The sequence below is a fragment of the Marmota monax genome, unplaced genomic scaffold (genome assembly GCF_021218885.2).
Source record: "Marmota monax isolate L192 unplaced genomic scaffold, Marmota_monax_Labrador192_F-V1.1 WCK01_AAM20220418_F8-fsc01665, whole genome shotgun sequence".
NCBI lineage: Eukaryota > Metazoa > Chordata > Mammalia > Rodentia > Sciuridae > Marmota > Marmota monax.
In genome coordinates this window covers 8,673-32,538 of record NW_026692450.1, presented here as the reverse complement: position 1 = coordinate 32,538, position 23,866 = coordinate 8,673, and the positions used below count along the sequence as shown (strand labels likewise).

The 23,866-nt window shown below is 32.5% G+C and overlaps 1 protein-coding gene across 1 annotated transcript in view; it reads left to right on the top strand.

The window, feature by feature from the left end:
* The window catches only part of LOC124091846 (zinc finger protein 320-like), a gene marked incomplete at its 3' end in the record, with an annotated part of 29,071 nt that extends 5,713 nt beyond the window's left edge, over window positions 1–23,358 (top strand). The window contains exons 2-4 of the mRNA XM_058578890.1: window positions 15,696–15,766; window positions 17,361–17,487; window positions 22,396–23,358. Coding sequence (XP_058434873.1) covers window positions 17,376–17,487; window positions 22,396–23,358 — 1,075 coding nt within the window. The remainder of the gene's footprint in view (window positions 1–15,695; window positions 15,767–17,360; window positions 17,488–22,395) is intronic.
* Window positions 23,359–23,866: the final 508 nt, after the last annotated feature.

Below are 23,866 nucleotides of genomic sequence, written 5' to 3'. Positions count from 1 at the left end.
TCTTTTTGTCAGGAATAAACATTTGGACAGGAATGGAAGTTTTGGTTCTCTTTTTAAGTAGTTTTACTCCTAGTGAATAATCTTTACACTATTTCTGCATTTTTCTGGTTGGAATTAATTATAATTCATATATCTGCAAAAAAGGTACTGAATGCAGAAAAATATTATTGCTCATGTTTAAATCACCTCCATTATTTGATCTTTCCCTTTTTAAACCAAAAATCTGCATAAACCATCTCTTAATAAATATATCTATCTCTGTATATTAGCAGCAACTGAGTTATAAAATTTGCTATGATCACTTGTCTCTTCATGTACTTAAAGACTATGAATTTGCTACTTAGCACTTAGGTATAAGTCTCTATGATGTTCTCTAGTTATTTATGTCACTCTGCCAAGTTTTATACCAAGCTCTTAGTATGTGCCTTAATTACTCTGTGTAGCAATGTAGGATTTATGTCTCATTTGTGACACTTTGTTCCCAGAACTGTGTCTAAAGGGATATTGTAAAAATGATTATTCAGGAAAAAAATCTATCTAATATTATATTTTATTTTATATTTATTTATATATTTATGTATACATATTTTTATTATTTAGAAACACCCTTTGGTCTGAAACTACAGTGATACTAGTGTATTTTAGCTTGAATTGGTTGTGAGAATCAAACTAACAAGACTTTTATGTGTGTTGGTTGGTGATTTCTGCAACCTCAGGAACCTAGTGAATAATAGCAGAAATAAATAAGTAACTCTTTAGTTTGAGGCAGAACCACCAAACTAGATGATGTTTTGCTTCTGCTTTCTATCTTGATTATCAGAAACATACCTTTAAATTTACATGGAACTCTTTTGGAATTCTGTTCTGTTAGTTCTTCTAAAAAAATCAATGAAACTGAAAAATAATGCAGGAAAGATAAATAATTAATTTCAAACAATTCATTTCTTAAAATAAAAATTTTTTTTTCAAATCACCAAAAATTCTGAAAAGTTAGAAAAGTTAAAAGCTTTAGAAATATCCTAATGCAATTTCTCTTTTGCTCAGAACAGTAGACTATATCTCCAACTCATTCTTCTCTATAATTGGACTGTGTGCAAATATGAAAAAAAAAGTGCTAAGATGCCCCAAATGGCTTATAAGTTTTAAAATCCTGAAAGGAGCTCAAATCTGCCATTTTTCTACTTTACAAAATACAAAATCTTAAATTTGTATACTTAACAAACATTTGCAGAAGTGTAATTCAAAATGACCTAAAAAAATGAAAAATATCATTGAAGGACTGACCCACTGAACATGAGGGACTTATAATATTGAATCCCTTATATTAAATGTCTTTTTATCATTGTCAAAATTTTCCATGTTTATATTATCAATATATTAATCAAAATTTTTATGCATTTAATAACAAATATCTAATTTCCTATTTTATTCAGTCTTTTAAAAATTAGTAGTAATTAATATTAATAATTTAATTCTCATACTTGTGAAAGTATGAAACATATACTTTAAAAGCTATGGCTATAGCAAGTGAAAAATCCAGCCTAATTTCCTTTTAAGATTGGGAGCCATCTCATCACAAAGGCATGAAAAGTTAATTTCTGCTTCATTATAAATTACTGTGATTTGCTTGAAATGCCTACCAGTGCCTTGAACTCACCCATGTCTGGTTTTCCCTGATGAGATAACAACCCTCCCTGAAACTTTAGTGATGACTCATAAATTCTGGCTTTCCCTGACCAAATAAAAACTCACTCTGAAACTTTAGTGGTGGATCATAAATTCTGATGTTTTGATCTAAATTTACTCCCTAAGTGCTAAACCATTTAGAGCATTAACCTACTATGTGTCTTTGTATTATGCTTGTGAAAATCCTGTTATTCGTGTAAGTTCTCAAGTCACCCCCCTTTTGTAACTTTTTGTGCTATAAAACTACAGTCCTAGAGAACTGGAGTGCTGAATTCTTTTTCCATGGGTTTCAGGAGAGACTGTTATGCTCAAATGCGGGACCACCAAAAGACCACTAGAGACCAATATCGATGTAAGCACCAAAGAGGTGTTTATTCCAAGCTAGCTCAGTCCTCCACGCACACAGAAACTGGTGGCTTAGAGGCCCTGAGCCTGGGGTTTGCAGCAGTTTTATAACTCTTTGGGGAAGGCAGGAACCCCACAATACATCATAGCATCTCTTAGAAAATCATCACACACCTTGGGAAAATCATAAACAACTCTAAAACATGATTAGCACATTCACTGGTGGGAACAAGTTGGGTAAGCATGATTGGTTAGTACAAGATGGGGATTCATTTGAACAGATTGGCTTAGGCCATGAGGGGATTATATGCTGAACTATATGGTTTCCCAAAATTTTATCAATCACCATAAACTACTGGAAGTTTCATTTGGAATCCCAGGAATTTTCCCTGTCTCATGCTGATTGGTGGCTGCTAGGGGGTTGCTATGGATCCCCACCTAGCCTGACTGAGTCTGGGACACCAGGCACAGCAGATCTCTCCTGTTATTTGTAGATAAACAACTCAGCAGGTTGGGTATGAGCCTAGGAGTGCTCTGTGTGTCTTTCCAAGGACAAGAGTCATGCCCCCTTCCTTGGACAGTCTTTGCTCTGAGGTAGAGGCTGGTTTCTCACCTTGTACCTTATGTTTTTTTATATGTATATTTTTAGACGTAGCTGGACACAATACCTTTATTTCACTTATTTATTTTTATGTGGTACTGAGGATTGAACCCAGGGTCTTGCACATGCGAGGTGAGCACTCTATTGCTGAGCCACAATCCCAGCCCCTTATGTGTTGTTTTTGTTGGGCATTTTTACTTTAGGGGTTTTCTTCCCAGTTCAAAGTTCAATCTGTAACCTAAAAAGAACAGAGATCCAAAAATAAATAAATAAAATTCGATAATTATTGTCATTATTTTATATTAATTCCTTAATAATATACAAGCATATATAACCCATAAACTCAAATGATTTTATATGTAAGTTTAAATGAAAATGTTCTGTTGGTTGGGTTAGTTCCCACTAATGGGAAAACAACCTTGCCTCAAAATAATAGCAGCCTGAGACTCTGGGGTACATTTCTCAGTTAAAAAAAAAAAAAAAAAAAAAAAACAGCACTCAACGACCTGAGATTCTAGTCCTTATTCATGCCTGGATTGGATAATATTCCCTGTCACTCAAAAAAGGGCTCACTTCTCTCAGATTCAATGTTCATGATCTGAAGCCCCTTCCAATCAAAAGCATTTTGTGGGAACTGTCCAATCGTGTGTCATCAGGGAGGAGGAGGGTGGACTTTCACTTCTTATCTCCTGAGTCCTCCATTTTTGCCATCTGTAGTCTCATACTTCAGAGTCACAGGTTCTGCTGTGCAGGAACTGAGGATCCCAAGTAGCCCCACTCCTGAGAACCAGGAAATGGCGAGTGTGCATTGGCCTAGCAAGAGAGGCTGGGGGAGGAAGACTATTGGAACCACAAGACTGGCTGTGTTGAAAACAGGAGCTAGCACATTGGGACTCTGGGCAGTCTCTGGAGTCTGCAGGCTTTACTCCTCCACTTGGCCACTATGTGCTCAGTCTTGCTGGCCAACCAGGTGGGGAACATGTCAGTGGCAGAGACTCTTTGCTGTCTTCCTTATGCTCAAAGGGCATCCTCAGAATCTGCTAAAATACTATGTGGCAGGAGTGTTCCTGCAGCCCAGTGTCTTACCAGATGCTGGAGATTGACAGGTGGAATAATTATCAAAATCAAATCTCCAAGGTCCATTTTCCTGCAGGAGAGGAGCTGTCATTTTTGGGTACCTAAATTCCTTTTTAGCTAGCTAATTTTCATTTTGACATTCTTTTATTTTTACTTTCTTCATTATTATTATTTTGTTAAAGTTAGGTGAACTCAGGGATAGTGTACTACTTAGCCATATCCTTGGTAGTGGAGCCAGATTTACAGATAGGTTGTTAGTGTACTTAGGTAAATTGGGTCTAATATCCAGTAAAATCAAGAATGAACAGCATATTGAGGATGGAGTCCAGGATAAGGGGAATTGAAAATGTCCCCAAGGCCCTGAGCCCATCCCAAGGAAATTTTAATGAAGCAGCTCACAGCAAACATGGAGATGCTAATCCAAAAGCCCTTCCTGCCCAGAATACTCCTTCAGCCCACCTGTCCTCCACACTTTGGGTCTTCCCACCTACATTCCAACACTGCAAGATAACATAACAAAGGACAGCAATGTGACAGGAATGTGGGATAGCTGAAGGAAGACCTTAGCTATAAAAAAGCTAAAAAACTTAGTTTAAAAAAATCCCTTTCATGGATTCTACATCTTTGGTCCCCTTTTTCTTCTGGGGAGAAGTCTTTTCTACTGTCCTTTAATAAAGCTTCTACTTTCCACTCTAAACGTGCCTTGGCGCACTTCTCTGGTGTTTTATTTCAGCATTGGGGAAGCAAGGAATCTTCACCTGTAAACAGCCCTAACAGGTTTAAATTTATTTTGAGAAAGGCCCTAGCTAAGTTGCTGAGATTATTTTTGTTATGGTTTGATTTATCTATAATTTGCTATTGCAATAAAGCATACTGTTTTTACATACATATGTATTCACATGGGGATCTTATTTATATTGTGATTCTTTATTATTGTAATATTATATTTTCACAATATATATGAATAATAGGCCATGATAAGTTCTTTTTTTGCTCTTATAATTGAAAAGGTTTTTGGCTAAAGTTACATATAACTTTGTAGAAGAATTTTAAAAATTTATGCTTTGGTTTCTTACTTCATGTAAAGTAAAGCTTGATGATTTTTTATTATTGCATTATTGTTGTATTTAATAGTCAGGTTTATTTTGACATAGCCATAAAACATGAAATATAATTTGCTCCCCTTAAGTATCCAGTAGTTCCCCTTTCCCTATTCTCCTACTTTTTTCTATCGTATATTTATTTGTAGTTTTTTTAAATTATTGCTTTATAGAATACACATAAAAGTAGACTTCACTGTGATATATTCATATTTGTACATAGTAGTTTTGGTGAGATATATTGTTGGTTAATTTGGGGGAAAATTATCACCTTTGTAATGATGAGTTTTATTATTTACATGGGATGTATAATTCAGTCTTTTATGTGCTTTTTTGTGACTTTTATTTTCTCATAAGTTCTACATATTTTGTTTCTAAAAATGTACACATGTGAAATACCACTTGCATAAGGCACCTATGTAAAATATATACATAGTGTTTTATGCTCTTTTTTAAACTGGATATATTATGAAATGTGACTGGCCCCAGTGACCATTTTTCCTACAGATTATTATTTATCTCTTCCAAGATGTATATTGTATTGAGCCATGCCCCTGGGCTTCAAGTGTTTGGGTGAGTACCATTGCATACTTACATGTTATCATGATCACATATGCTCTAATTTCAGTAAGTCTCTGTGATGGGGAGTATCATGTATATTCAATAGCAAAATAGTTTCCACAAATAGATACTAATTTAAACTCCTTTTGAGTCAATGATTATTAATTTTTTAAATGTTCATCAATATTACTTAATTTTTCCCATGATGGGTTTTTATTTTGTATTTCTTAACTTTCTAAAGATTTTGAATTTTTATAGTTAATAAACATATCTCATGTATAAATTTGAAGTTCAATCTTCTGGCTTTTATATATTTTTGGCTTACAAGATGAGAAAAGGATCCAAAAATGCAGCTAGAGTTTGATTTCAAAACAAAGAAAAAGGTTTAAATTATTTTTTTAAATTTATTTTTTTTCTTTACTCATCATTTATTATAGGTTTCTTGTATGATTGTAAGGGTAGATTATTTAAATAGGATTCTAGGGATTATCTTTGTTAATTACTACAGGAAAAAGAAATAAGAAATTTCTCTACACTCTGGCTGCAGGAAAATGAATAAATTTCTTTAAAATCATATGGTAATAAAATTGTTAAATGACATACTTACTAAACAGCCACTCCTTAAAAATTTTTTTCTGTAATATTTTGGCAGTGAATCATGAATTCTATTATCTGGATTTTGGGTTTTAATATAAAATCATGTGGAATAAAATTTAGCCAATCCTAGATATATTCATACATAATTTGTTGTTTACTTAATGACATGTTGTGGAGATAGCAACTAGTGAACATATTTATTTTTAGAAATAGTTACTTTTTTGCTTTTAAGTTTCTAGTAAGCCTTTTAGATTTATTTCCTTACTGAGTCACTCAGGGCCACTGATATTTTTTTTTTTTTGTAATCTCCAGGCATTTACCCTTCTAAGAAATCTGTCTTGTGAGCTCTGTTTCTGAAGAGTTTCTTAACATGAAAGAAAAAATAAAGTATTTATGTTGCCCCTGAAATGTATTATCAATGCACTCTCTTCAAAATGGAGAGAAAATAATATTTCCCCAGACTGACATCCCTGTGTCAGGAGCTAACAATACACTGATGGTCTTTGAAGAAATTTCATACAGTTCTGTCTCTGGGTAGTTTTCTGTGGGCTGCTAAATTGCCATTTAGTATCCAGATACCCATGATTTTTCATCTGTACTAGGGGAATAATTTTAGAGAGCACAAATGAATAATGCTCTTCATGGAGGCTATGAATACCTGAATGTTCTGTAGTGCACAGCTGACAAGTCCCCTGGAATACACTGTGCAGATTCTATTTGGTTAACCATTATCTGCCACTCACATGAATTTCCTTTCAAAAGCTTGTAATAACTTTTTCACTTTAGGCATCCATGTCATCCACATTCCCAGGTATAAAAGTTTGAATCTTTCTTTTCTGAATTCCAGGTTTCGTTTCTCTTTGGTTCAATGTGGTACAAATAATTATGTTTTTTTTTCTTTCTTTTACACTGTGTTTCTAATAAAAATGTTCTCTGCTCCAAACCTAGAAAATGACATAGATAATTGTATTTGATAATTTATAAAGGAGAGTTGAGAATAATTCTTGCTCGTGTTTCCCTTCCTTAGAAACTGACCCAGAACTGTTCTTGGTCCTGAAAAGGGAGGACCATAACCAATCAGGTATATAAAAAAATATGTTGATTGATTGTATATTCTCTTCTATGAACTCTCTGTTCAGATCCTTGGCCCATTTCTTGATTGGGTTGTTGTTATTATTATTATTATTATTATTATTATTCTCCTCCTCCTCCTCGTCATCATCATCATCATCATCACTATTATTATTATTTGCTTAGTTTTTTGAGTTCTTTATATACCCTAGAGATTAGTGCTCTATCTGATATGTGAGGGGTAAAATATTCCTCCTAAAATGTAGGCTCTGTCTTCACCTCACAGATTGTTTCTTTTGCTGAGAATAAACTTTTTAGTTTGATTCCACCCCATTTATTGATTATTTGTGTTAATTCTGGTGCTATCAGTGTCTTATTAAAGAAATAGGGCCTAATCCCACCTGATGAAGATTAGAGCCTGTATTTTATTCCATTGGACACAGAGTATCTGGTTTAATTCCTAGGTTCTTGATACACTTAGAGTTGAGTTTTGTGCTTGGTGAGAGATAGTGTTTTGTTGAAGAGGCTATCTTTTCTCCAGTGCATGTTTTGACACCTTTGTTTAATATATAATAATTATAATTTTGTGGGTTAGTCTCTGTGACCTCTATTCTGTACCATTCATCTGCAGTCTGTTTTTTTGCAAATGTAATGCTGTTTTTGTTACCATTGCTCTGTAGTATGGTTTAAGGTCTGGTATAGTGATGACACCTGCTTCACTCTTTCTGCTAAGGATTACTTTAGCTATTCTTGGTCTCTTATTTTTCCAGATAAATTTCATGGTTGCTATTTCTATTTCTATGAGGAATGCCATTAGGATTTTGATCAGAATTGCAGTAAATCTGTATAGTGCCTTGGTAGCATTGTCATTTTGATAATATTAATTCTGCCTATTCATGATCAAGGTAGATCTTTCCATTTTATAAGTTCTTTTTTGATTTTTTTCTTTAGGGTTCTGTAGTTTTTCTTGTGTATATCTTTCACCTTTTTCATTAAGTTACTTCCCAAGTATCTTATTTTTTTGAAGTTATTGTAAATGGGGTAGGTATCTTCATTTCTTTACCAGAAGATTTTTCACTGATATACAAAATGCCTTTGATTTATGGGTGTTGATTTTATATCCTGCTACTTTGCTAAATTTATTTACTAGTTCTAGAAGTTTTCTGGTGGAGCTTTTTGAGTCTTCTAGGTATATAATCATATCTGGCATTTGCAGGTAAATGGATAGCATTGGAGAAGATAATGCTAAGTGATGCTAGCCAATTCCAAAAAAAAAAAAAAAAAAAATATAAGGAGCCTGACTCATAATTGGGTAGGGAGGGTGATCATGAGAGAAATAGATGGATTCTCAATAAAGAAGAGGGGTGGGAGGAAAAGAAAGGGGCAGGGGATTAGCAGGAATAGTAGAATGTGATAGAGACCATCATCAAAAGTACATGTACAAAGACACAAATTTGTATCACCATACTTTATATACAACCAGAGATATGAAAAATTGTGTTCTATACATGAAATAAGATTTGTAATTCTTCTGTTGTCATTTCTTTAAAAAACTCGATAGAAATATGAAGAAAATTTGTTCATAAATTATATACATTAAATATGTGCATGTTATATACAGAAAATATATATGTTTATATATAGATCTAGGGAAAGGCAAGTCTCTTTCCTGAATTTTTAAAAATTAATTAATTTATTAAATTGTTCTAACTTGATAATAGAGCAGAATGCATTTCACTTCATAGCACACAAATGGAGCACAAAATTTTATTTCTCTTGTTGTACAGAAAGTATAGTTACAAAACCCATGTAACACTATTTTCTGTACAACAAGATTTTCATCTCATTCCACCATCTAACCTACCTCTATATCATCTCCCATCACCTCCCTCCCCTTTGTCTTATTCAATGTTTCTTCATTTCTTCCATGCTACCTCCCACTTCTCTCATTGTGGATCACCATCCACTTAGCAGAGAAAACATTAGGCCTTTGGTTTAGGAGGATTGGCTTACTTGCCTTAACATGATATTCTCCAACTCCATCCATTTACTTCCCAATTCCATAATTTTATTCTCTTTTAATGCTCAGTAATATTCCACTGTGAAAATAGACCATATTTTCTTTATCCATTCATCTATTGAAGAGCATATAGATTGGTTCTATAGTTTACCTATTGTTAATTGTTTTGCTATGAGCATTGATGTGGATATGCCTCTGTATTATGCTGTTTTTAGCTCTTGTTGGTCTAAACTGAGGAGTGGGATAGCTGGGTAAATTTTGGTTTCTTTCCAAGTTTTCTAAGGAATCTCCTTATTCTTCTCCAGATTGGTGTCACCAATTTAGAGTCCTACCAACAGTGTAACAGTGGGCCTTTTTCCTCACATCCTCACCAACATATATTTTTGCTTGTATTTTTAATAATTGCCATTCTTATTGGAGTAAGATTAAATTTTGGAGTAGTTTTGATTTGCAATTCTTTAATTGCTAGAGATGTTGAACATTTTTTTTTATCGATTGATTGTTTATATTCTAAGAAGTGTGTCTCTTCAGTTCCTTAGCCCATTTCATTTAATGATTGGGAAATTTGTTTTTTGGTATTAAGTTTTTTTAAGTTCTTTATATATCCTGGAAATTAGGTTTCTATTTGATGTGCATGTGGTAAAAATTTGCTCCTATTCTCTGTTATCACTTTTCACCTCACTGATTGTTTCTTTTGCTGAGAAGAATATTTTCAGTTTGAATTCATCCCATCTAGTGACTCTTGTTTCTATTTCTTGTGCTTTAGTAATATTCTTAAAGAAGCAAAATTTCAAATCCCCTACCTGGGATTACAGGTGTATGACATCATGATAGCCACACAATTCATCTTCATTTCAAGCCCACTTTCTTAAGGGGGTTTCATCCTAGGAAGAAAAAGAAAATGTTATAGACAGGCCATTGGGTCGAAGGCCATGGCATCAAATAAGGAATATACCATTAATCAATTTAAATAATAGACTCAAATCTTTGGATCTGGGGAAAAACACACACACACACACACACACACACACACATCATACACTTTCTGGTTAAATCTTCTTGCCCTCACTCAGGCAGTTTCTCTCTAGTTTTTTTTATATCTCAGGAGAAATATTGGTTAAAAAATAAATGTATCTTTCACCTGTAGCATAAAAAGAAGTGATCAATCCTTCATCTTCCTGAACTCAGGACAAGCATAACTCTCAAATATGGTTCTGTGAACTGAGATTTTCTTGAGTCTTGACATGGTTTTGAGGGTGCTGTTCCAAAAATACATATACTTTATTAGTAATATTTTAAATACATAATGGTAATTTTCACATAGTGGAAATTATGGGTTATACTATAAAATTCAATTTTTACTATTTTTATATGAATTCTAAAAAAATAATTATCTTTCCACCTCATACAATTTTAATGTTTAATCTATTTCCATACCAGAGAAGTTAACTGAAATTTTACAGGATTGTCACTGTATTATTTCCATCAATAAATAATATATTTACATATATAATCTACAAATTCAAAAGGCCTCATATGCAAGTTTAAATGCAAATGCTTTTCTGGGTTGGCTTTATTTTACTTCTCCAAGGATACCTTGCCTTAAATTTGCTGCAGCCTGAGGATCTGGATTTCAATTCCCAGAGCCTCAAAAGAAAAATAAATAAATGAATAAATAAATAAATAAATGTACAGAAAAGACCCTACAATTGTGACATCGTTTGTTTCTAGATTTGAGGTTATCTCCTGACTCTCAAAAAAATCACTAGGCTCAGATTGAGCATATGAAGACATAAGTTGTGTCTAATCAGGACCCCTTATATAAGCATTGTCCAATCTACTCATATTCAGTAAAGAGAAGTTTTGACCATCTAATGTGAAGTCTGCCAGAGTGGGTATCCATTTCTAGGCTTCCTCACTTATGTTCAGTGAACCTGATTTTTTCTCCTGTATAGGTACTTTGTGATTTATAGAGAGGACACATGGTTCCAAAAATACAGTAAATGATGAGTGTGCAGTGAAATCCTGAGACTGGATGGTGAGTCTGGTTGAAACTGGCTGCACTGACTATGGTGGGAACTGGCAATTGTTGGCTAGAATCCCTGGTGTAATTTTTGGTTTCTGCAGTCCTGTATCTTTTTCTGAGAAAGGTCAGCCTTTAATTTTGATGAGCCAGTCAACTGGACCATATATTAACAGTAGACACTGGAAGTCCTATAGTATCCTATAGAATATCTTCAGCCCCTACCTTAAATTCTATGTGAGAACATTTGTGGCAATATTTCTGAATCTTCTCAGATTGTGTTGTGGATTCTGGAGTGAGGAGATCATCACAATCACAACTCCATGTATTTTTTCCTCCAGGAGGGGGGTGAGATACTCTATATGTATCTCAGTTTTTCTTTCCTCCTGAATTCATTCTCCTTCTTTTTGGAGACTGTGGTATTCTGGATTGAGCCAGAGGTACTGTACCACTTAGCTACATACCTGGTACTTTTTAATTTTTTTATCTTCAAACAGTTGCTGAGTGTGATTTTAAATTTATGTCCCAGTATTGTGAGTTGTATTTATATATAAAATTTTAGCTTCCTGTTCAATGACAACTTCCCCCTTTTCCAGTATTATCAGTTACATTTTTTCAGTATTATCAGTTACTTTACCCATATTGTATTTCAAATGAACATGGTATTTTCAATTGTTATACCAAAAACCGGATGAGACTTTAAAGTATTTTTTTCTCTCTGGGTGCAATGATACATGCATATTAATTCCAGAGACTCAAGTGGCTAAGTCAGTAAGAGTGCAATTTCAGGGTAAATATCAGGAATTTATGTAGACTAATTAGACAATTAGAAAAACCTGTCTCAAAATTTTAAAACATGGCTGGGTATGTAGCCCAGAATTAACATGCTGATGTTTCAAATCCCCACTACCATAGAAAAAAAAAAGCAAAATTTGTTGTTGTTGTTGTTTATGAGCATTTTATATGATTGAAAAGTAAAGAAGAATCACTTGATCTTGGAAAAATCATGTGTTTCTATTCTTCCTTTGTGTCTCCAAAGGCAGACAACCTGTCAGAGTGTCTTTATGCTCAGATTTCCTTTTGTGGAATGTATATGAGAGCATTCTCATTCCCTACTCTGGTATTTTCCTGGAACTGTGTTTCAGAACTATGTAATATGAGGATTCAACAGCTGGCACATCTAATGCCTCTCATAAGTCCAGATCAGTACTTGGGGCTTTTCTTGTTCAAGAGCAGTATAAATGTAGAGAGCTTAGTTTCTCAAAGAAATAACTAAGAGAACTCTCAACTTCCATTTTTTTAAATGTCTTCACTAATTTTATAGTCTAGCACAGTGTTTCTTTCTTCCATATTCATATAATTGGAGTACTACTTACCATTCCACTTTTTGAGAGTAGCCATTCTAACAGCTGTGTTCATGCAGAAAATCTTATAGTTGGATGGTCCACTAAAATTCTGATGCAAGCTTTTTAGATTCCAGTGTGCCTTATGCTCACTGGAAAAATATTGATGTGCATCTATTTTAGAAATAAAGAGGGATCTGTGATTGTAACAATTTTTCTTCACTAATATTCGAGATTTTAGCCCATTATAGTGTTTGCACACCAATGTGAAAACACTCCTTTTTGTTCTAGGGAGATTTGCACCTGCACAGTTACCAGTGCTTTCAATGCTTTGAGGTTTCAGATGTAGTCCATTGAATGGAAAAATTAATATCGGGACAAATTACTTACAGAAAGAATTGGTTAGGTCTGGTGTTATTAGTAAAGTGAGCTGGGTGAGAGAGCTCAGGAAGTGCTAAACTGCCACTTTGGCTTTCAGTGGTGGCCTATATTTCCCTGTTAATTTTTTGGTACTGTCTAGATAAAAGTTCGACTGTCAGCAACAGCTATTTGCATTTTTAGAGAATGTTGGCAAATCCCTCTAAGGGATTAAGGGGTTACCTTAAGATTTAACACCTCTTTCACTCTGGTCTAATGGGATAAAGCCCATGGATCTTGCATGGCCATAGAAAACCACTTATTTTTCCCCCCTGGAGTAAATACTGATTTATATCTTATTCCTTCCTCTGTGTGTACTTCCTCTGTAGCATTTAAACTACAGGCAATTTAGAGTTAAATAATATATTTCAAACCCAAATCAATCTTCCTTTATTTATATTAACACTGGATTTGGACATTTTGTTCCAGTAATTTTGCATATTGCTCAAATCAGCAAAATCTTCAAGTGCATTCTACTTATCTCTTGGTCGATATTTTTTTTTTCAGTTTTCCAATTTGTGTGCCTCTATTTCCTTTACAGTTTTTAGAAGGACTCAAAACAGGAGTATATATTTATTTGGTGTATCCATAAATGGAGGGAGGCTTATATTCTGCTTTTATTTATTTTTATTTTATTTTTTAAAATTATCTTTCTTTATATCTGCTCTTTGGTTGATGCTTGTGTATAATTCCAGTGTCACACACATTCTGCACACAAGTCGCTTTTGTAATCTATGCCTTTTATTCTAACATCTACCTTGAGGTTGGATTGTAGCATTCATTCACATTAAATATTTTATTGATATGTTTTGATTTATATACTTATAATTGTTAACAATAAAAAGATATTTGCATACATATGAACTGTCCTATGTAGTTTTCTCTATTGTGATTTCTTTATCTTAAAATTACTACATTGTTGTAGTATTATAACATGCATTAGTGTCAGGTAATGATCACTAGTACATTTGCTCTTATGTATGAGAGAGTACTTGTCTAATTTTATATACATTCATCTTTCCAGGAAAATTTTAGAAGTTTTTGCTTTGATTTCTTCTTTAACAAAAAGTAAAGAATGGTAAAATTATGACCAGTTATTATTAAAGGGTACCTTGGGAAAAATGATCATTTTTATAATAGTTTTATCCTTTTAAATATGTTGAATATTTGAGTCTTTTATGTTCTTTTCTGTATTTTTATTTTCTCAAATACTGCATATTCCTTTTGTAAACATACTTGCATATGAAATGCAACATTCATGTGACATCAGCATAAAACATACATGGTATTTTATAGTATTTGTCAAACTGGATATAATACATCAACAAAAATTCTAGCTCCTAGAATTTACATTTTACAAAATTTAATAATTACTTCTTCCTCTTTAGCCATGCCCCTTGGTTTCAACTCTGGAAGAATGTGGCTGTATTCTCATGTACATTTGCTGTAATTTTACTCTCTGTTTCCTGTATGGGTGTATCATATACATATGATTACAAAACAGTTTCTACAAATGGATAATAAAAGCTTAAATTATTATTTTCCTTTTTTGTGAATGCATTTATTCCACATATTCATCAGTACTATTTAATTCATCTATATGATGTGATTTTATTCAATGTTACTTAACTTCTAAAGATTTTGAGTTTTTGTGATTATTGAACACTTAGATATATCCTTTTTAAAGTGACTCTTCAAGAATTTTCTGGTTTTCTTTTGCATTCTGTTGTATTTTTTCTTCTTATATGTCTTTGATTATATGTGAGGAAATTAGGGTTTTTTAACTTGTCAGTTTTGCAGCTTTTAATGTAATCATTTGATGAATAGATTTTTTGTATTAATATTTTGTAATTCATAAGTTTAAGTCTATTATATTGTGTAATTTTGAAAACAAAAAAAATATATATATTTTTCTATTGTGATATTAGGGATTCAACCAAAGTGTCTTAATGCTGAGCATATTCTCAGCTGTGTTTTAAACTTTATTTCCAGATGGGGTTGGCTCAATTTCTTCAGTTGGCCTTAAATTTTGAACTTCATGCCTTAGACTCCAGAATAGTAGATATTTCAGGTGTGCACCACCATATGAACCCTATCTTTTGTATGTAAACTTTTGAGCTTTCTACTTTCTTATATATTTAAGTATTATTTATTAATAACTTATATTCAGCATTTAATGTGTCAAAATATGTTGTTATGTGTTATGAGTGAAGGGATAAAATAGCATTTTATTATCACACTCTTTTCCGAATATCCTAGCATGTTTTAAGAATTTTGTTGTTGGTGTTTTCTGTAGTTCCACCATTTATTTTATTATGAGGTTTACTCTGATTGATTTTACTTCATAACATCAATCATTTGGCATCATGGTATTTTGGTCAGCAGTAGACTTTATGTACAACCATGTATCTAGCAAATATCTTATCCATGTATGAGTTTATACCATCTAGATTCTGTCATTGCACTCAGAGAATTGGAAAATTGCACAAGATTCTGAGGATAAATTCTCCAGAGTGTATTTCCATCAAGTGAGAAATCATTATATATGCCTATATTTGTAATTATATACTGTATAATTGATATAATTTTTATTTGTTGAATTTTCAATTTTGCTAGTGCTTTTTAAGTTGTATCTGCTTTTAAAAAATTTGTACTGAAGATTAAACCCAGGGGTGCTTAACAATAAAGCCACATCCTCAGTCCTTTTTTAATATTTTATTTAGAGACAGAGTATTGCTGAGTTGCTAAGTGCCTCACTAAGTTGCTCAATAATATATATATATATATATATATATATATATATATATATAATATTGTATTAGAATTTATGATCCTTTTTTCTTATCCTCCTCAGTCACTGGAACTACAGTTGTCCATTACTAGACTGGGCTCATTTGCTTTTTAAAAGCACCAACATTGATACTGGTAACTCTTTGTTATGTTTATCTTTAATAGCTTCTAATTTTGCTCTTTTGCTTAAGACTTTCTTTACTTTTAGTTTTTAAATTATACTTTTTATTGGGATGGATAATTTGATAATAAATTCTAGTCATTTTTTGGCTTACTAATTTTTTGTATGTTTTATTTTCACCTCAGGTATAGATGAATTCCAATTTTTCCAGCTGTATGGAGGTCTAAGTGAAACATAATAACCTCTATGGATATTGTTAAAGAAATGGAACCACAATTTTACCCAGTTTTTTGACTGTACTGTATATGCCCAAAGGACATAAAATCAGCATACTACATTGACACAGCCACATTAATGTTTACAGCAGCACAATTCACAATAGCTAAGCTATAAAACCAACCATTCAATGATGAATGGGTCCATTCAATGATGACAGGATAAAAAACTGTTGCTTATATACACAATAAAGTATGAATCGGCCATAAAGAAGAATGACTTTAGGACATTTGCCAGGAAATGGATAAATCTGGAGATTTTATGCTAAGTAAAACAAACAATTTCTATAAAACCAAAAGTTGAAAGTTATTGCTGATATGTGAAATCTAAAGCTCATAAAGTGGGGAAGGGTAAGAAAAGAAGATCAGTAGATTGCACAATGGTAAACAAAAATAAGTAAATAAATAAATAAATAAAAAAGACAAGGATAGAAATATAAAAGATATATATCTGTGAGTGAATCCTACCATCGTAGCCACCAACAAGAACAGGATTTTAATTAGGATAAGATATATCCCATGCTTGCATAATACCATAAAATCGATTTTACTGTCAGGTAGAATTAGAAAGAACCAATAAAATAATAAAAAAAATTATATTTGTTTGAAGAGCTATATGTATATTCCATTATAAATATCATACAATATAAACATTGATCAAAGTTTGTATATATATATATATATATATATATATATATATATATATATATATACACACAATTTTGTATGTTGAAAAATGTTAAAATTATAAAAAGGAAAATTTAAACAGGATTGTTGCTTTTTTATATTAATAACATACATAAAAACCATAAAATGTTTGAATTATATAAACTATTAAATATTTCCATTTAGTGGTCTGTCTACCTTGTTACATTTCAAAATTTCTCTTATACCATTGATATTGGAATTACTAGAGATCTCACTACACATTCAGAATAGCCAGTTCTATCAGAGAAATAACAAATAAGATTCTACACATTAGTAAATCTCTGATTAGTGGTTGTACAATTAAAATTTGAGGATTCCCTTTCTTAATTACCATGATTTTCTCATCTGAAAAATATGTATAATTTAGATCAAGATATAAAAAATTACAAAATATACATTTTTGTGATAATGCGTGAGTTTTATATTGTGTTTCATAAATGTGGAGTATGTATACTTTTTTGAAATTAAATCACTTTTTCTGCAGAAGTAGATAATAGTATCATTGTGTTACAAAACACTACGTACATGATAGTCTACTAACTCTAATTTCAACTGTAATTACATTACAGACTGTGCAAATATTCCTGTAGTCAATGTGTTATTTATTTACCTATTCTTATTTTAGGAACTGTTAACATTTATGGATATATCCATTGATTTTACTGAAGAGGAGTGGGAATGCCTTCAGCCTGCTCAGAAAAATTTATATAGAGATGTGATGCTAGAGAACTATAGAAACTTGGCCTTCCTGGGTAAGTTTAATTTCCCTTTAAAATTATTAATTACTAATTATTATTTAATTTACTTCTGTTGCAGAGTATCTTCTGGGAACTTCTCTATAAAAATGAGTTTCAGATTTATGTTTCAAAGAAAAAGGGCATTTTTAGTACAGATATTTCTCTCTCTCTCTCTCTCTCTCTCTCTCTCTATATATATATATATATATATATATATATATATATATATATATAAAGATAGATTTATAGATATATAATTTTACTCCTTAATCTGTCTCTTTCTTTGTGTGTTACACATCCTTAACTTTAGATAAGTAGTACCTAGTATAATTTAGTGATGTAAACTATTGTAGACTACACATAGCAGGGGACACAGTTGAGTCATTCAAATGTCAAGGAGAAAACCAAACTAAAAAATTTTGAAAGAGTAGTTATCCTTCAGAAGAAATTTTTAGAAGCTTAGGTTTATTCATTTTGATTGTAATCATTTAACACATACTGCCCTATATTTATCACTTTTTCAAATTCCTTGTTGTTCTCTGTTTTCTTCTTTAGTGATGTCCCAGTTTATTCAGATTAACCATCAAAACCTACCTTTTGTTGTGAGGACCAGCATGATGTGTTTCAAATCTTCTTGTGAGGAAACCTTTAAAGGGGCAAACAGAAGAGAGAGACACACACATACAGTGAAAAGGAAAAAAAAAGAAAAAAACTGGCCACCCCTCTTAACAGCTGCTCATATATTACCCCAAAATTACATAGCTTCTGATACCATGACTACATTCTAACCCAGTGTTTCTTTAACCCCAAGTGCTAGCTAACCAAGATTAGGTACAGTTAATACAAATATAGAGCCCCTTCTCCCTAAGGGCATTACCACAGAAACTAGATAGTGCACCTGTAGAGTTGTCTTAATAGCTTCAGGGAGAAACTTCTGGGCATTACAATTGTGGGACTCAGGGTGCCAGTTACAATTACCCCCACACTTTCCTGTCTATTCGAAGGTCAGAATACCTAATACCTCCTCTCTTTTTAAAGGCCTTTTGAATAAATAATATTACTTATCTCCTTAATGCTGGTGGGGGCAAAAAATAGGGCAGGCATAGACAACAGCAAGTGCCAACATCAGTAAACATCCACCTATGAATATTTTTGGCCCAGATGAAATTGAGTATACATGAAGCTAACCAATCCAACAAGTCCAAAATCCATCATCTTGTTGAACCTTATTAATTATATCTTTAAGGTAATATAAGTCTTTTGAAATAAAATCACTATTATAACTTAAATTGAAGGAACACATGGTACTAAACTTCTGATATCCTTTATGATGTAACAATAACAGACAATCAATTGCAGCATGATTGTCAAGTATGGCTTTACAATGTTGTTTTTGTTCTTCATTAAGCATATTTACATCCATTGAGGCATGAATAATACTGTTTATGATAGCATAGGCGAGTTTCATAGTAATTTCATAAGCTGGTAGAGCTAGTCCAGGTAAACCAACCAAGGAGAATGTCAAAGTGTTAAATTATGCCTTAGAGAGAAGCTTCACTGAATCATCACAGTTTTTATCAAGAGGAATAGATCTTTTATGAATAAATTGCACAGGATGGTGACCTATTAAATACTATGTGGATGGTAAGGACACATTATTCTGCTAAGACAACAATGAATACCATGAGACATTTTTGCAGGTATATAACAATTTTATGCAAGTGAGTCAAGATATTGTAATGGGTTCTAGAAGTCCAGGATCTGACAGGACTGAATTTCCCAGAGCTGGTGTACAAAAACAGAGCAAAATTGTTATTAAGACCAAAGCATTTACAGAGTTTTGTGTGAGTTTAGCAATCAAAGCAGTAACAAAGTTATCTAGAGTACATTCTAACCCCATTTTAGCCAACACCTCTTGAGCTGAGGCTGTTAATGGTTTTATATCTCCCCAAGTAACTAGAATTCAAGTATTTTGGGGTCCTCTTTTAATGTTTCTCCTCTTTTGACGAGAATGATTATTCTCTTGTTTGGATGACCTCTTATCTTCCAGGGTTAAAAGAAACTTAGAAATCAGCTTGTGAAGTCCCTGATGTACATTTATAATTGCTATTTTTCAAGCATGAAGCTAGAGTCCAAACAGGACATGTTGGCATAAGTGTAGCAGTCTATGCTTTTCCCCACGTGATCAAAGGCATAGGATCTTGTCATGCTGGTCAGGTGGAACCTCATATATTACATAATTTTATTGGTAATGGCTGTTTGAGAATAAAATGTCTATTCAATGCAGATGACCAATTTTGACTATTAACTTTATGTTGTATATTGAGCACATTAAGTGTAAATAAAACAATATTTAATGCATATTAATAAAAGAGAGGCTAGATCTTTGTTTGTTTCTGTTTTAAAAGGCAAGTATTAGGATACAATTTGCTCACTCAACAAAAGCTCGTCCAAAAGAATTATGAGAAATTTCATGATTTAAAACTATATCTCATTGATTAAAAATTGTGCAAAAGGATGAGATGTAAAGGCAGGAGCATTATCCATCTTTAAACAAATAGGGCCTCTAGGAGCAGATCATGCTTGGTTACTTTCCATGCTCTCTGCTGGAACTGACTTGATATTTTCTTTTTTAGATTCAATTCTGTTAGTAATTTTTTTCTTTTGTTTTGTGTTTTGCAATAATGCATTAGTAATCATAAATATTTTGAAGTGAATAAATCATTATACTTCTACTTTGTAATTTTTTAATATATATTTTTTTATTTTTTAAATTTTGATTAGTGATTTAATTTCTGGATCATTGTTTTTTTAATGTGGCATGCTTGGATTCTTTTCACACTTCATATATATATATATATATATATATATATATATATATAGAGAGAGAGAGAGAGAGAGAGAGAGTCTTTGACTATAATATCAACCCTACACAAAACACAGTATATATATATATATAACACTTCTCTTTATATATCCTATAGATTTTTATTTTTTACAGTATTTTACAAGTTGCTTAGACTTGTCTTACACTTGGTACTGCTTGATAAGCCTCTCCCATATTTGTAGAATTTCAGATTTGCACACTAGGAATGGCCCTCTCATTTTTTCATAAAGAATTATTCACATAAACATTGTGCTCATTGATGTTAATATTTTTCAATTTCAGTCTCTAAACTTTTTAAAAATAGTTATTTAGTGTTCTTTGAGTAATTCATAACTGTCATTATCCTAATGTTAAATTATTAATGTTTTATTTTTCTTTTTTTGTAACTTGTATTTAGCCATGCTTCTCTTTGTTTATATTTGCTGTACTATTTTTTATTTGTTCATTAAAAGAGCCAGCAGTAGATTATATAGTCCATTTTCGGGAAAAATAATATAGACTTAAATAAATAAAAATAGGCAAGAACAGTGCTGCATCCTTGTAATATTTGCTAATTGGGAGGCCATGCAAAAGTACTTCATATTTGAGAGAAGTCACAGAAATTTAGAAACAGCATGGCTCAAACAATTTTAAGAAGACTTGTGTTGTAGTTCATGATATAGAATTTTTGGGGTAATCTCAAGCATTACATATGAAACATTAAAAGTTGGATGACCTAAAGATCCAGAATTGCCAGTACTAAATATGTATCCATGAACAATTAAATCAGAAAATTGAAGAGATACCTCTGCTTTTGTGTTTAGTGCCAAAATTTTTCTCAGTATTAAAGCTAGGGACTCAATGTGTGTGCCCATTAGTGTCAAATGTTTAAAAATATGTACTTATATACTATTATTACTTAGTTATAAAATATTTTGTCTCTTAAAGTGTTATAAGAAATATATGCAGTACTTTGAATTAAGTGAAAGGTGGCAGGCAGATATTAAGTTGTAGGAGCATTTGATTCACATGTGGAAGTCAGAAATTTAGTGAGCAAAATTTTGCTCACCAGGTACTGTGTTTTGTGTAGGGTTGATATTATAGTAAAAGTCTCCATATTTTTATTTTATTGAGCATAATAGGGTCAAGAGTTTTATTTTACCACATAGTGAGTGTATTATGTTCTTCATAAATACTAGTAGAAGGAATACAATACCTTGTAAGAACAAAATTGATAATTATATGAAATAATGATTTTGTTAATTCATTCTATTTAGTCATTTTACCTTGAATATATAGTATAAAATACCATGATATATTTATAAATAAACAAAGTTGTATTTGTCAATAAAGGAAATTCTCATCACATGAATGTAAAAATATAAAAATCAATTTATTATACTTGACTGTCATGTGTTGAATTCATCCAAATATTATGGCCATAGGGTATGCAAGGTTTTTATTGTCTTTTAAAATGTTTTTATGAAAAATTTTATAGACATATGTGTATATTTCTTAGTAAATTTTTTGTTCATATTTCTTTTTAAGAGTCCATTGCCTCTTTATCCTTGTTGAATATTTATGGTATTATCACTCAAAATCTACTAGCTATTTTCATGTCTCCATGTCATGGTAGACAAAAAGCATTTTTGGACACTCTTTGAAAAAACCATAAATGTTTATATATGTTTTACATTTCTCTTATTCTACTGACAGTGAAGGTAGCTGGTAGATATTTCCCAAATACACAATACTATCTTATGAAGGACAAAAGGCTGTTAATGATACTTTTCTACACTTTATTATATTACTTTTCTTAATGATGTAGTCCTCTTGGATAATGTGGTCTCTACAAGAATTTGGATAATATTCTCAAGGTAATTTTTTCTTTCCTTTTTTTTTTGAACTAATATAGTTTTTTTGGATTTATGGTGACTTTGGACTTACTAATCTGCTACACTCCTGATGTACTTATTTTTACTTAATTTCATGTTATGTATGCAAAATATATTTATCCCTGACTAATAGGTATTTTTTTTTATTTTTGTTTATTTCAGCCATGACTCCTAATCATATCCAAGAATATTCACCAGAAAAGGGCCTAAAACATATATTTCATGAAGTGATAAGTGCAAAATATAGAAGTTGTGATCTTGACTATTTCCCACAAAAGAAAATATGGAAAACTACAAGTGAGAGTGAAGACCAGAAATCATATAAAAACTCAGGCATTGTCCATCACCAGATAATTTATACTGGAGAGAAGCCCTACAAATATAAAGAATGTTGCAAAGCTTTTAGTAAAAAAAAAAGTCTTATTTACCACAGAGGAACTCACAATGGAGAGAAGCCCTACAAATGTACAGAATGTGGCAAAGCTTTTGGTCAAAAATCAGACCTTATTTGCCACAGCAGAACTCACACTGGAGAGAAGCCCTACAAATGTACAGAATGTGGCAAAGCTTTTGGTCAAAAATCAGACCTTATTTGCCACAGCAGAACTCACACTGGAGAGAAGCCCTACAAATGTAAAGATTGTGGCAAAGCTTTTGGTCGAAAATCAGACCTTATTTACCACAGCAGAACTCACACTGGAGAGAAGCCCTACAAATGTAAAGAATGTGGCAAAGCTTTTGGTCAAAAATCAGACCTTATTTGCCACAGCAGAACTCACACTGGAGAGAAGCCCTACAAATGTAAAGATTGTGGCAAAGCTTTTGGTCAAAAATCACACCTTATTTGCCACAGCAGAACTCACACTGGAGAGAAGCCCTACAAATGTAAAGATTGTGGCAAAGCTTTTGGTCAAAAATCACACCTTATTTGCCACAGCAGAACTCACACTGGAGAGAAGCCCTACAAATGTAAAGAATGTGGCAAAGCTTTTGGTCAAAAATCACACCTTATTTGCCACAGCAGAACTCACACTGGAGAGAAGCCCTACAAATGTAAAGATTGTGGCAAAGCTTTTGGTCAAAAATCATACCTAATCGCCACATCAGAACTCACACTGGAGAGAAGCCCTACAAATGTAAAGATTGTGGCAAAGCTTTTGGTCAAAAATCAGACCTTATTTGCCACAGCAGAACTCACACTGGAGAGAAGCCCTACAAATGTAAAGAATGTGGCAAAGCTTTTGGTCAAAAATCACCCCTTATTTGCCACAGCAGAACTCACACTGGAGAGAAGCCTTACAAATGTAAAGAGTGTGGCAAAGCTTTTGGTCAAAAATCACACCTTATTTGCCACAGCAGAACTCACACTGGAGAGAAGCCCTACAAATGTAAAGAATGTGGCAAAGCTTTTGGTCAAAAATCACAGGCCTTATTCACCACAACAGAACTCATGCTGGAGAATAGCCCTACAAATGTGAATAATGTGGAAAAGCTTTTAATAAAAAATAAAACTTTAGTCACCACAGCAGAAGACATGCTGTTGAATGTGAAATGTGAATAAAGTGATAATACTTTTAAAGAAAGACTAAACCTTGGGGCTGGGGTTGTGGTTCAGTGGTAGAGTGCTAGCCTT